The sequence below is a fragment of the Protomyctophum bolini genome (assembly GCF_963924005.1).
Source record: "Protomyctophum bolini genome assembly, chromosome: 4".
In the NCBI taxonomy this organism is placed as follows: domain Eukaryota; kingdom Metazoa; phylum Chordata; class Actinopteri; order Myctophiformes; family Myctophidae; genus Protomyctophum; species Protomyctophum bolini.
In genome coordinates this window covers 18,467,286-18,482,664 of record NC_137865.1, presented here as the reverse complement: position 1 = coordinate 18,482,664, position 15,379 = coordinate 18,467,286, and the positions used below count along the sequence as shown (strand labels likewise).

The 15,379-nt window shown below is 44.1% G+C and overlaps 1 protein-coding gene across 2 annotated transcripts in view; it reads left to right on the top strand.

Annotated features, from left to right (window-relative positions):
- The window catches only part of LOC308314724 (PDZ domain-containing RING finger protein 4), a 156,436-nt gene that overhangs the window by 119,159 nt on the left and 21,898 nt on the right, over positions 1–15,379 (top strand). For both annotated transcript variants that reach the window (XM_080762384.1, XM_080762385.1), the window contains 2 exons: positions 8,509–8,762; positions 11,552–11,648. In XM_080762384.1, coding sequence (XP_080618510.1) covers positions 8,509–8,762; positions 11,552–11,648 — 351 coding nt within the window. The remainder of the gene's footprint in view (positions 1–8,508; positions 8,763–11,551; positions 11,649–15,379) is intronic.

The window sequence follows — 15,379 nt, the reverse complement described above, 5'->3', positions numbered from 1 at the left end:
TCCTTTAATGTGAAAAATAGCCCAGGGGTCTTTTGGAGTGTGTTTTATGTGGTTGGAGGGGTTAAAGGAGTTGGTTCATGTAGAGATGTTGGCATGGGGGAATGTCAGATTTCCCCAGAGAATTGCTCTCGCTCTCTCCCTCTCTCTCTCTCCCCTTCTCCCTCCCTCTCTCTCCCTCTCTCATTCTCTCTTAGTTGTGTGTCACTGGAGCAGTGCTCGAAGCCACTCAAACAGTGACTCCGCCTGTCCGGGTGTGATTTATGCAGTCATAAGGGCCGTACTGTAGCGGACCGCTGCCTGTATTTTATTCTGACACTTATTATTGAAATGAGACATTTGGGGTGCAGAGAAGAAGAATGCGACCCCCCGCCCTCCTCGCCAAGACGATGAGGTGGCAGCTCGCATTGACTCATTCACGGCCCAATCTCAGCCCTCCAGCATGCAGGACTTACTTCAGGGATGAATTCATTAAGAGGATTTAATGCTGCTTTCCTCCCACTGATTATTCCCCACTTCTACTTCCTGTGTATATTGTTATTTTGATTTATGGCACAAAAAAAAGAAGCAAATTGATTTCCGCTCATTCAAAGGCGGGAAGTTGACAATGCGTTGTTGTTTGGGATTAGAGCAGTTCCCATGCGGCCGCTCTAAGCCACAGCGTCTGCTGTGCGGGAGGTGTATGGTGTTCAGTGCAGCCCTCTGCCAGCCTGTGTGAAATGAGCAGCGCTCCTGACCTTCCATTGTGCTCCTTCACTCTCTTGTTGTCTCCATAAAGAGCACAGACAATGCCAGATACCTGTGTGAGAGGGTTTATCCACACAGCGGCGCCTCTCGCTCCTCATCCCGAGTGCATTGGCGGTCACGGTGTCTTGGACATGAAGAGGTGTTCCTTCTATTGGCGCTCTGTTGGTGGTGCGTAGTGCAGTCTCTGCTGTAAGCTGTACTGTATACAGTACACCTCCTTTGTCTTGTCTGTATATCTGCCTCCTCTGGGCCTGTGTCCACTCTGTTGCCTTTTGAGACCAGATGACCTGTATACAGTGCCCAAGGGCAGGCACAGCGAAAATAGCCGATTCAAGCTCATGACCAACAGTAGATTAGTTCATTTTGTGTGTGGGGAGGCTACTGTATAATGACATGCCAAAAATAATGTAGAACGTGGTTTATATATATATAACCAGTAAGACGCGCAAACGCAGGAAGCGAACGCAGCTCGTACATATTTGGGTTTTTTTAAGATTTATTTTTAAGTTATTAAGTTAAGTTTTTAACTTAGCCATAACCATATAAGGAGTCCCCAAAGCAGCTATACGTCCAAATATGGAGTGTGTTGCATCAATCACAAACAAATTACTCAGCTCCATATATGGGCACAAAGGACACACACACACACACACACACACACACACACACACACACACAGACATGATCTGCTAGGTCTCATAGTAAGTGCTTACTGCGTTCGCAATTACACTGTATATACACACACACACACACACACACACACACACACACACACACACACACACACACACTGTATAGTGGTTTATAATTTAACTCTGTATTGGAAGTTCATATTGCAAACTTTTTGTAATATTCAAATCCGTTGTGGTGCATTTGACTTTGTCGACTTTGTCGAGCAACACAATTGGCCTGTGTTCAGGGGAGGGAAGCCGGACGTGGAGGGTGATATTTGTCACTGTCTCCTGCGGGCTGGGGAGTCGCCTGTCAGTGGGGAGTGTTGGGTGGGAGGTGTAGGACGGAAGCCTGGTGGGGGCTGCTCATTGTCAGGTGAGCCAGTATAGGATACCACAGCAGTGACAACACAGTTGTGTTTGAGGAGGAATTCGTTTGCACTTGGAACGAAAGAAATCTCCTTGTATAGTTGTTTGTATAGTATAGTAGCCTACAATAATAACGTGGTGTTGTCACAAAATCCCAAGGCACAACGGGACATGGTCTCACGACACACGGACACACTGTGTGTGCCTTGGCAAACCGTTTGGGAGCCACTGACCTACAGAACAGTACAAATTGGTTGCTCTCCATCCCGTGTGAATGTTCTCAACGGCTGCATGGTGACAGGCAGTACACAGGAGGCTGTATATATGTTAAGGAGATACAAGTTCAAGTGCTCGCGGTTTGTCTAGAACTCAAGGTTAGAATGTACTCCATTAACAGTGAGCTTGCGAGGCTCTTTCCCTGCAGTTGAAACTGTTCTTTTTTTCCCCCCTGTTGCCAGGAGTCATTTGGAGAGGATATCATTATCATTCCGTTCAGCACACTCCCAGGTCAACCAACACAGAAGCTACTTACCTCAGCATAACCTCTCCTAAGCCACTCTAACACATCTCATTAAGGCACAGCATGGGCTGCATGCAAGGTATAGAGTTGTGTGGTGTTCATTTTAAAGGCTAATGGTTTTAGCAGTGTTATTGCCTCCGAGCCGCTTTTTCCCCCGTTCTCGCAGTTGAAGCACATCAATCACTTCTATCAGTAAGTTCCGGCAAAGCTGCTGGTAGCGTTAGATGTCTCCCTGCCACTAAAACAGACCCTGGTGCGAAAGCACTGTGAGATGGAACTGAGTGTGACATGTTAGCAGATAAACTGGCCCTATACTGTACTTCACTAATACTACTGTCTCTACATTCTGCCCTCAGTCCACGGAGCATATTGATGCAGGCCAGTGGCTGATAAGTCAAAGGCACTTGCAGAGGAGGACGCCAGAAGAGTTGTTCTATAGATACTGTACACTTTCTCTCGCTTGCTCGTCATTTTCACCTTGAAGACACAAAGAACACAAAGGATTTTGGACACTGCACATATACGTGACTCTAGTCACAGGTGTTTTCTTTCTTTACTAAACTCTCATAATGGCTTATGGGTGTGTTTGTGAAAGTTGCAATTTTATGTTCAGGGGTGCATCATGAAAGAACACAATTTCCTAATGTTATTTGTCAACATGGCACTCAGAAAGAGAGAGAGTGAGAGAAAAAAGGTTTCATCCTTTTCCGTTTCACTCCACTAAGCCGGTCTATTGCATTTGTTGTGCGAAGGCTGGTGGTCTTCCCAGGGGGTTAGAACAAAAACGCATTTCTCTGCCGGCTACAGCTGCTGTGTATCCATGTGCAAACCTTCGCCAGATGTAGCTCTGGCCAAGCACTCACAAGTATACTCCATCTCAGTGCTACATTCCAGCCAACTTAACTGATATCTTACTTTACTTTACTGCTTTCAGAACAAACAAAAACGACAAAGGAATATATATCCTGATAAATAATCTAAATCGCCTATAATTCATGTTTGTTTCTTTGGACACAAAGCACGCACAGAGAGCAATGTTTTAGTTGATAAACATTGTGGCTGCTGAATAGTTTGTTGTGAACAGCTCTTGTTTACTTCTAGGATGTGTTTATGAATGAATATGTATTTGCATGTTTTTTGCACACTTGAAGTGGAAAATTGGTTTGGGTGTAATTATGCTGAAATCTGTGTGACGGAATCATAAGAGGCTGCATGAATATATCAAGCATAAGTGCACAGAAAATGCATTTCACTCCTTGCTCTTTGCTAATGTACTTGTTGATCTACAGATGTAATCACATTCTGCAGGTGCACTCATTCTGAAGGTTAATTACTGCAGTTGAAAATAAAGGTAGATATGTTTTGTCCTGGAAATAATGTATAGTTAAATATACTGATGCTGATTAAGTTACAGTAGTTACCTACCTATAGCAGGGTTTCCCAAACTTTTCCATGCCATAGCCAGAGCTATTACGAACTGTTGTTGTATATTAATCATTTATTGCCAAAGCCAACTTACTTTACAAGAACAATACAGAAGTAATGCCTGCCATCAGGCGATCCATAGCCTGGGGTCCACCTATGCTTTCTATGGCATAGGCAGCTCCCGGCAGGATCCGCTGGGAGAATCTAGACGCAGCTGCGTGACATGAGACTAATTAATTTGAGCGACAGCGAGAGACGCACACACACACACACACACACACACACAGAAATCAGCAGAGAGTGATCTACTACTCAGCATAGAGTGCGCTACTCTATGCCAAATTGAAGTGGACTCTGTCCCAGACTTTTTTTTTCTCCCTGGAAATAAAAACGTCTGGGTTTCCGAGACTAGGCGATCGATAGTTCCAAACACTAGTAAGTTAGTTAGTTGCTGCGAGAGTGAGGTCTAGCCAACACCAACTCGGGATTCCTGGATCGCTGCCCTCCACGTTCCTAGTTCCTATCCAACATCAGGTTCTTGAGCTCTGCAGTGTTGTCAGCCAAGCTTTAATTTGCCCTGGGTTGGCTCCCATAGGGTCAATTTACTTGCCTCAAGTTCTGGGTGCCTGACGCAGTGCCCTGCCCGTGACCATAGAGGTCCACATTTCTGATGTGGTCCGTCCAGTTCCAAACACTACTGTATAGTTCCAGTCATTTAATCCTTATAATGGGAGTTGATGAAGCGTCTGCGATACATGAACCACGTGGTCGCGTCACAGTGAGATCATTCAGATCAAACAGTGTTCCAAGTTTTTGTTTCAACAGTCAGTTATCTTTATTGTCAATAATAAAATCATGTACAAAGGTGGTGATAGGACATAGTCATCTAATATCATCTGCTTCACTGCTTTCTAGTGCTTAGGGTGTTGTTAACGAGCAAGAGCATGGACATATCATTGTGGGGCTGCTCACTTTACAGCAGTGATACTCAACCTCAGGCCCGCGGGCCACATCAGGCCCGCGGGACCATTATGACTGGCTAGTTGGAAATGGAAATGCAAATTGCGGAAATGGAAATTGCGGAAATTGTAATTGCGGAAATTGCGGAAATGGTGGAAATGGAAATTGCGGAAATTGCGGAAATGCGGAAATGGAAATTGCGGAAATGGTGGAAATGGAAATTGCGGAAATTGCGGAAATGGAAATTGCGGCCCCTGGCCCCTTGCCATTTTTGTAATGTGGCCCACAGGTAAATCTATTTGAGTATCCCTGCTTTACAGGATAGCTCAAAAACATGATCTTATCTGATTTAGGTCGCTGATTTGGTACTGTACTGTACTACAGTACTGTACTATACTTTGTCTGGATGCCAGCATCTCCAGAAATCAGTCTGTCTGGAATCAAGAGCATGGATCTCCATGTAGCCTACTGTATGTACGTATACAATCTAGTGTTACCACTTAAACCGTATGTACTTTGTTGACCGAGGCCCCCCATGGTCTGTACTTGCATCAAGTTGAATGGCCTCTCCCTTTCCCCCCCTCTATCCCAAATCTCTTCCATGCATGAAATAGCCAAATTGTATGCGTTGGGATCACCTGTTTTTACTGAATGTTGCCTTTTTTCACTGAAAACAGGCGAATGGGTTTGCCTATTATGACATGCCCAGAAAAGTGACGCTAGGGTTTATGTGATTTAATCTAACAACTTTTTCCAGAGTTAAATAACTCTGGAAAAAAGTTGTTAGATTAAAACGGTTAAACTACTGTTTAAACATGCTAAAGGCACAGCATTTTATCTGGCACTCCCGTGAGCCAGAGAGGGACACACCCTGGATGTTAAAATCCCGTTCCACGTGCAGGAGTTTCAGGCAGTTTAATGTTGATTGGGGATTAATTGCTCCATCTGGCTGAGATGACAACGAAAATGAAAGGGGAAAAGAATCCTTGTTTCATTATGGCCATGGGTGTTTGTATATAGCGAGAGACGGTAAGGAGGGGGGGGGGGGGGGAGCGAAGCGTGGACAGGACGGGCTGCACCAGAGGGAGAGCTGGGAAAAAATGTGATCATTTTTCTCTGGGACTGTCATACGCAATAGGCAGCCTCATTTGTCTGCTCAAACTCCTTTGTTTCCACCGGGCTCCCTGGTCCAGGATTAGGCTACTCAGTGAGAGAGCGAGAGAGATGGAGAATGGGGGGGTGGGGGGGTGGAACAGTAAAGAAGGCGAAAGGAAGGGAGAGAAGAGAATTGAACCGTGACCAAAACAGCTATGAGCTAATTATTACAACAGCCCTGTGTTATTTCAACACAGTTCTATAGCATAATGCACGTGGCTGCAATATTTAAAGACTGCTGACTGGCCACAAAGAGAGTGGAGAACAGAAAGAAAGCAGGTCTGTGGCAGTAATAAAAGGGAGGAATGGGGGAGGGTGGGCACATGAACTGCACAGTTTTCACCTTTTTTTCTTCCAAATTGCCGCTGCAGTTCCACAGGAGTGCTGTTGACCCAGTTTATCTCTCTCTCAGGTGATTAATGCTACAAACAAAGGTCACACCAGGAGACAGGGGAGAAGAAGGCCAGTGCCGAACAGGCGTTAAGAGAGTTATACAATATACAGTAATACACTGCTCTTTACAGCTGAGAATATATGTTATAGTGTTTGTAGGGCAACTGCAGTCTCACTCTCCAGCCACAAGCCAGGACCACCAACATGTATCAAACTTATGAATAAAATGCTATTTTTAACCAATCTGAGTATTCTAATTCAATATTGTAACCAGCACTTTTGCAGTGGATGGAGGATGGAGGTCTCCCTACTGAAACATTTAACACTGGCGATAGGACTGGACACTTTCTGGTGGACAATGTTATTTGAAGCAGACGTTACACTGGATTGAATACACAGCCATTTTTATTGCAGTTCAGACATTTACTCACATCGTCAAAGTGAGACAACGTAAAAGACTGATGTAAAACACTATTACTAAAAGGTAATGCTTATAGAGGTAGCATTGCCAGTGAACTAGTATTTAGTGAAGCCACACGGTTAAAGAACAACTTTAGTTTTTGGTTGTTATTAGAGAAAGTAAAAGATGTGTTTTGACTATGGGAGATGCCACACTGTGTTGTGTGGCTCAACAAGTCAGTTTGTCACCCCCTTTACATTCAGTTGATCCTGTGATCTTTTGTGGCCAGATGTAATTTCATGGGGTCTAATAGGACTATAGTAGATACCGGTAATAGAAAAATAAATCGCTATAAAATTGTGTAAAACAATACATACAGTATTTAGCCCCATGTTCGAATGCCCCCGCCACCCTGTAAACAATAGTTAAAATCGCTAAAATGAAAGAAAGCAGCAAATTAAAAAAATTAACACTCTCTAATAACAACCTAAAACATGAACCGTGGTTGAAAAAAACTAAAGTTGTCCTTTAAACACAGTTACTGGTCATTTGGACATGTAATGGGATTAGGCAGTGATTTACCAAGAACAAGTTATTCACATGTTGGTGAATCACAGCGAAATCATCTTTGTTGTGCCTGCTGGGAGGTTTTTTAAAGGTCTCCATAGGAGTTTCTGTGAACGAGGCATTTAAACTGAGCATTAGAAGAATCCCACGCTCACGGCTCACTACATGAAGTGTCTGCAGCACTTGAAATTAGGTCACTTTGTCAAGAGCCAGTCTGTATAGGATTTAATCCTCTCTGCCAGTATATTTTGCATTGCAATGCAGAAATTCAAAATATAGGTTGAGTAATAACCCTTTGAGTTTTCCCTCCTGTCGTTTATTTTTCACAGCCGCTACTGCTTGGATGCTAAATGCAGATTTCTACCTTCTTCTTTCCTGTCCTTTTAAAGAAATCATTTTAACTCAATTCAACAAGCGTGCCCCACAGAGCAAAAGGCTTCAATCCAAATGCCAGACTTGAATCAAACAGCTTGAATAATTGTGCTTGCGCGTCTCCGTCTACCCCTTTTTTCTGCCGCTATCTAAATTATAATCTCTAGTTTCAGTATCTATACCAAATCACATTCTCTGAGGTATAGCACAGCAACGGTTTCTTTTCCAGAGCAATTACTGGGGCTAAATGAAGCGGTGCTTTTCTTCATACATGGGCCAGCTGCAGTGCAAATGGTTTTCACTCTGCCAGAAAATCTAGTTGATTCTGTGGAGCCATGCCTGAGGATGCACTTATGAGTGAATGAGAGCCACTGGGGCAGTGATAGAGAACCAAGGGCTTTTCATCCAGCCATACTTATCGTGTCACTTCAGACTGTATTCTCTTGAATGCTTTTACAAAGATGCAGTGTTTGGTTATCTTCTGAGGCAAAAAAAGTGCTCGAGCGTCATTTATAAAAATTACAAGGACCTGTTGTAGCGTCTAGAACTACGCTGCAGCATATCATCACATACTGTACTGCATTGTCAAGGACCAGAGGGGTGGACGACTTTGAAATACACAGAATGTTGCTCTCTTGTTTGATCGACACCTGACTTGAGAAAGCAGTTCCATCCCCCTCTACTCCAAATCTCTTTGACGAATGTTCAGCCATTGTGACCCAGCATTGGGATGCTAGAGTTCAAGTATAATTAAAAAACCTCATTGGCCCTCCAGAGCTTTGACATTGTGGCATGCCCATTTGGACATTGTGGCTTGCCAATTTGCAGTAGACAGAGTGTATGTATGTCACAAAACACCATGTTCTGAAGTGGCACACAAAAAACTGTCTGTGTCTGATGGCTTTCCCCTTCTTCCTCCTCCTCCTCCTCAGGTGAATGGGAAAGAGCTGTCCAAGTCCAGCCATGAGGAAACAGCGGAAGGATTTCGCAGCACCAAAGACCCCATCGTGGTGCAGGTTATCAGGCGGACGCCCGGAGGCCGTCCCCATGGCTCCCCTCAGGAAATCCACGTGTTGGATGTGTGCACGCAGACCGACATCACCTTTGAACACATCATGGCACTGGCCAAGCTGCGACCCACGACCCCTCCAGTGCCTGATGTCTGTCCCTTCATGCTCTCTGATAGGTAGGCTCCTACACACCTGTAACGCCTGATAGGCTCCTACACACCTGTAACCCCTGATAGGTATAGGCTCCTACAGACCTAGGCTGTAAACCCTGATAGGCTCTTACACACCTGTAACCCCTGATAGGTAGGCTCCTACACACCTGTAACCCCTGATAGGTAGGCTCCTACACACCTGTAACCCCTGATAGGTAGGCTCCTACACACCTGTAAACCCTGATAGGTAGGCTCCTACACACCTGTAACCCCTGATAGGTAGGCTCCTACACACCTGTAACCCCTGATAGGTAGGCTCCTACACACCTGTAACCCCTGATAGGCTCCTACACACCTGTAACCCCTGATAGGTAGGCTCCTACACACCTGTAAACCCTGATAGGTAGGCTCCTACACACCTGTAACCCCTGATAGGTAGGCTCCTACACACCTGTAACCCCTGATAGGCTGTGGGAGTGCTATTTTGTTTACAGTATGTTTACTGGCATATTAACTGATTGACTATAGAGAACTGAAGTCAGACATCACTGCTGCTAGATAATTGAATGAGCATTTTCAATATGCTGTGACCCGGGGGGATGAAATAGTGACATCAGGACTCATTTTAAAGCACAGAGTCCGCAGACTGATTTGAAAAGTGTTGAAAATGACTGGATAAAATGTATATCATAATCATACGCAATACACATGAATTGCCCAAATACGGTATATACACGGTATACATGTACCGGTACATGAAAAGCTTTAAAAGTTTGGCCAAATCTGTCCTTATTGTCATTGCAACGTGACTTTTTTCAGATTAAAAAATCCACTCACTAGCACTGTTGACTATTGACTGAAATAATTTGCTCCTGCCGAACATGATGTGTGTGGTGCAATCAATACATTACATTCAATACATACAACTAAAAGCCCGCCACAATTGAAAGGCAGGAAAGTGCAATACCTCAAAGACATACTGATACTGTGTCCTGACTCCTGAAACAAGACATGAAAGCATCTAAAAAGCTCTGAGACAAGACGTTACACTTTAGAGTGTATCAAATTGCATTTGATACACTCAAATGTCATTTGAATTAAATTTTGAATACCGGCTAGAGTAGAATAAAATAAGAATAAGCTGAAATTAATTATTTTAAATCAAAAACCTCAATAAAAGGCAGCAGCAAATAGAATGTTCTTCTTGGGAAAACAACAAAGAAATCTGGGGTTTATTACTTCCCTTTGCTTGGAGTTTTGTTCATACTATTAATCTCACAGGAGCAGAAAACAAGACAAAGTTTAGCATATCTAGGTTTCTTCTCTTGGGAAATTGAAACATTAACTATGCAGTGGGCTTTTATTACAGCGTGTGGAAGATAACAGACAGATGTATGATTAATTCCAATAACATCAAAGCTAAACCTAATTATCGACAGACAGTGGGTGCTAGGCCAAAGAAACTCATGTTTAAAGGGTTGAGCCTGCACACCGTCTTCAAGGCAAAGGATCACTTTATTGAGTAGACAACGTTTTGATCCTCACAGGATCTTCATCAGGTCAGTGCAATTCCAATAACAGTTCATGTATGATGAATTGATGGGTTTAAATATGATCAAGTATACATTTACAGTCCACCAGAGACCTCATACAGCCATCGAGGGATCCAATTTCAATTTAGTGTTTTATCTACATTATTGAAAACAAATATGGCCATTGTCCGCTGATAAACACCCATGATAAGGTGTAACCACACATTTATTAAATGCTGTTTTTTATAGGTCCAGGTATTTCATGCATGACCGGACCTAACCCTCTGTCTGTCTTTCAGTATAGCTGTATAGATTCCCCACAGGGCCTGCTTGTAATAATTGCAGCTGCTTGGTATATCCATTTTGTTTCATGGAAGGTTTACAAGGTGATTAAAGTGAATGGGCTAATAAAAAACTAGGAAACACAGTGCAATGCTAGCTCGCTGGCTACTTGCAGCCCCGGGCTCATCCCAAATGTAATCAATGTGACCCATAAAACCCCCATTTTCCTCTCTTCATCGGAGATCAGGTGCACAAGCCAATATATTGCTAGGTTTTATAGATATAACAAATGTTTCTTATTTTTCAGGGTGGATTGTAAACCTTTGTAATTGTATTCCACGCGCGCACCGCCAGAGATGTTTCAATATATAATATTGTACAGTAGAATCAGAGTATAAAGCATTCTGACATTTACTGGTCTGGTCCTTTGCCCAGGAGATCATTTTTTGAGACGGGCCCTGTTGATCTTACAGTAGTCTGCCTTTTCCAGACAGAGAGTTGGATGATGATGTTTTATTGTAAGCCTTGATTAGTATCTTGTGTGGCTTTCAAGTCGCTCATCTTGCTGCAACGGTTCCCATTCAACGTTGTTTTGTTCTGTGAGTGAGTGCAACATAATAGAGTTACACCATACGACGTGTGGGGGGTTGTCAGTCAAGAGCAGGAAGCAAATTAAATGACTGTGTTTGGGATTAACGAAAGGCTGTACTTTTATCACATGCCATTCTACTGGTAGTGAAAGCCCTTGACAAATCCTTTCTTCCAGACTTGGGGCGGTGACGAACATCCTGTCACATCAAGGTATTCAATGCATATTATGTGAAAGAGAATGAGGGAGAACTCTCTAGCTTCGCCATAGCAAAGGAGAGCTCTTCTCTCGATGTCTCCACCCCCCCCACCACTTATATTATTCTTTGTATCCTCACATTCTCTTTCTCTCTCTCTCTCTCTCTCTCTCTCTCTCTCTCTCTCTCCCTGCTTTTTCCTCTCCGCTGACAGCTGTCACTCTCTGCAGGAACAGGAGTTCTATGAAGGGACTGACTACCTTTCACCTCTGCCAGCCGATGGAGAGAGGACAGAGGAGTTTGAATATGAGGTAAGAATCTGACAATAGCCTATCTACAATGTGTCGTGAGCTTGTAGATCAGAAGCATGGACTTTGCTTCACCCCCAGCAGTTTGAACCCTGCCTGTAATCATCATAAGTAACTATATGGTGGTGCAGCTACAATACAAGTGCTTACATATTTAGGGCACGCACATGTGCGTGCACGCACACAGGCATGCCACCCCACCTTATACTCACAACATATGCTTATAAAACACTCTGTTTACCAATCAGTCCAAGAGCCCGGCACTAATTTACTCCCCAGTCGCCACACAATCCCCAAGGGCACAGCAGTGACAGATGAACAGACACATATCTTGGAAAATCCTCAAGACCTTTGACACTCCCCCTGGTGATGACGACACCTCTGCATTTGTTTATCCAATTCTACGATGTGCCTTTGCTCAGAATTCATATGAGGAATTGTCTTTTGTGTCTGGTGATGTACAGCATGTGCAGCCGAGCATTCTTCTAGGCAGTATATATACTGTACAGTAGTAGACTGTACATACTTCCAGACATACTGTACAGTATAGGGCTCAATTTTCGTCCGAGCATTCTAAAGCCACAATTTGGGAATTTAGCATTGTGGAAGGTGCGTTCTTTTTTCTTTTATTTTCTCCACCCCGCACAGAGCCAAGATCACTCGTCTTTTCATTGAGTCACAACTCATTTTTTAAAATTCAGAGACTACGACTACTTTCATTTGGTATATAGATTGTGCGTATAGGCCGTCTCTACGAAACGGTATCAAGCGAAAAGGAAAGGTCGGTCAATTGGATTAAATCAATTGGATTGGAATCGCGCACGCCGCACAATGCCTGGCACAAGCCAAATAACGTCTTTGACTATACAATTATAAACACAATGGACACAAGGAAGTAGCAGGCACTCACTTCTGCTGATTATAGGAAAATTACAAAGAGATGCGTATAGGAGAATAAGGAGAGATGACGCAGCCTTACTCCAAGGACATCTCCATGCAGGCGCGCAGCGCGTGCCGCTCTACCAAACTAATTTGGCACGGCTTACGGGTATAAATTACGGGTGGTTATAAACTCCACTATCGTCTTCCCAAATGTGTGTGACCAAAATAGCAATTTAGGGGAAAGCGTGCCAACACGCCCATGACCACACCTCTAGGCGCAAATACTGGTGTTGGCAAAAAACATAGCGGGTGACGCTTGACCAAAATACCATTAAAGAAACATTTAGCAGATCTGCAAAATAGTAAAAATGGCAAATAAGTTTGGGGATAAGGGGTAAGATATAGCCCATAACTACAATAGGCAGTACTTTCAGACAGTATAGTCTACTGTAGAGTAGACTATACAAAAATGACAGATAACTAAGCTCACCACTTAGCGCTTAGAATTGAGCAGGTATATTGAAAAACGCATGTTAGCACTCTAATAAAGAGGCAGCGGGTAATACATGAATGCTGTGAATACGTGGATGTGACCCCGGGTCACATTGTGCGCTTGTAGATCTGCTATTTTCATATAGCCAAAGTATACAGTATTAAGGCTGAAGTGGTTAATGCATGTTTTCTAATAATCAGAATCTGATTGATGTTTTAAGCATATGTTATACTTTAGCTATTGAAAAATATAAAATCTACAAGCGCACTACGAGGTTCATCTGCTATTTCTGAAAAATCATGAAACTGTGGCGCAAATCTTTGAATATATATTCTTTCAGAGCAAACGTTTTTAACTCAAATCTTCACTTCTGGGGTGTCCCTGGAAAAACATATTTTCAGATGGTGGTCGATGGCCAAATACAAATTCTGGGGGTCCTTTGACGTGAAAAAAGTTGAGCACCACTGACATAGAAACATTTAGAAGCAATTTTTTTTAGAATGGGCCTCAGGTCTAAATGGGTTAATTAAGTTTTGATGCCAAAACGTTTGTACTTATTACGCAAGCACATTTCTACATTGTGGAATTGATACTTTTACACAACAACCCCGTACTTCCTCCTCCGCCACCGCTTGTATACGAGGAACAGAGGTGTTGGTGTGGAACAAAGTGAAAGACGGTGTGTTGAGATCGACAGCAGCATATTTCTGATCCCGTCTTCACTGGAGCTGAAGTAATGGAGGTGCAGAGACTGCATTGGCGCTGAGATTAGCTTGATAGATGAATTGACAAACAGACACACAGACAGAAACGAGACGTCCTTTACACAGACACACAGACACACAGACACACAGACACACAGACACACAGATACACAGACACACAGACACACAGATACACAGACACACAGACACACAGACACACAGACACACAGACACACAGATACACAGACACACAGACACACAGATACACAGACACACAGATACACAGACGCAGACAGAAACGAGACGTCCTTAGCAGTTAGCACACAAAGACACACACAGATGGAGTCAACCACACAATCATCCAAAGTGTAATATCTCGTGTAGAGTTGTCCCGATACCATTTGTTTCAGACCGAGTACGAGTACAAGTACTTCATTTGTAGTACTTGCCGATACCGAGTACCGATACAAGTTACTTTATTTTTGTTGAATCACCACTTATGGATCTCCAATCTACACTTGTCATTAATGCTTGTAGATCAGCTGTTTTGGGCGATTTGCCCAAAGTGTTTTTTTTGCCGATGGGTTCCTGGATTGCCTAAGCGTGGCACTCTCCCTCACATCCGCATGCACACACACACACACACACACACACACACACACACACACACACACACACACACACACACACACACACACACACACACTGTATGCAGTATGCACATACAGATACACGTGCATGTGGTGTATATAGACACCACATGCACACGTCTCGACACGTCTACACATGTACACAGGCACGCACTCACACACACACACACACACACACACACACACACACACACACACACACACACACACACACACACACACACACACACACACACAGATGTGCCAGTAGCTGTGTGACAGGAGGTGATAAACAGACTCTCAGTTGCATAGCGGGCCGTCTCGACCCAGAGACTTCTATCCTAATATTCTTCATTTCCAAGTCATTGCGGAGCAGAGTAGACCAGGACCTCTGCCTGATCTGATGCATGATCATTGCCCCCGCCCCCACCACACCCCCACCCTACATTTGTTTGATTTGGATGTGTCTGAAATTGCTTCCACCGACTGGGCTCAGAGTTATTTTTACACCTCCGTAGGAGATGTGTGCATCCACTTGTGTCGCCGAGGCCCCAGCGTCAACATATAATATATTAAGCCCTCCAATCCTCTTTATGCCTGATTTCTATTAACAAATCCTATTATGTTTGTGCTTGTGCCTGTGCTTAGGCTTGTACCACTTTTTATTTCATGCTTGGGGAAGTAGATTCCGCACTAATGCAACCCCACTTACCGAATGTCAATAAGAACGTCCTCCGAGGAAGATGTAGTAGGCGAGCGCTCAATGCCGCTGTCTGAGCCTGGAGGAAGGGAGGGGGGTTGAGGGGCGAGAGAGAGAGAGAGACAGGGGGGAGGAGGGAGAGTGGGGTGGGGGGGGGAGAGGGGGGAGGAGGGAGAGAGGGTGGGTGGGGTGGGGGGGAAGGGGGGGAGAGAGAGGGGGGAGGAGGGAGGAGGGAGGAGGGAGAGAGGGTGGGTGGGGTGAGGGGGAAGGGGGAGAGAGAGAGGGGAGAGAGAGAGAGAGAGAGAGAGAGAGAGAGAGAGATGGGA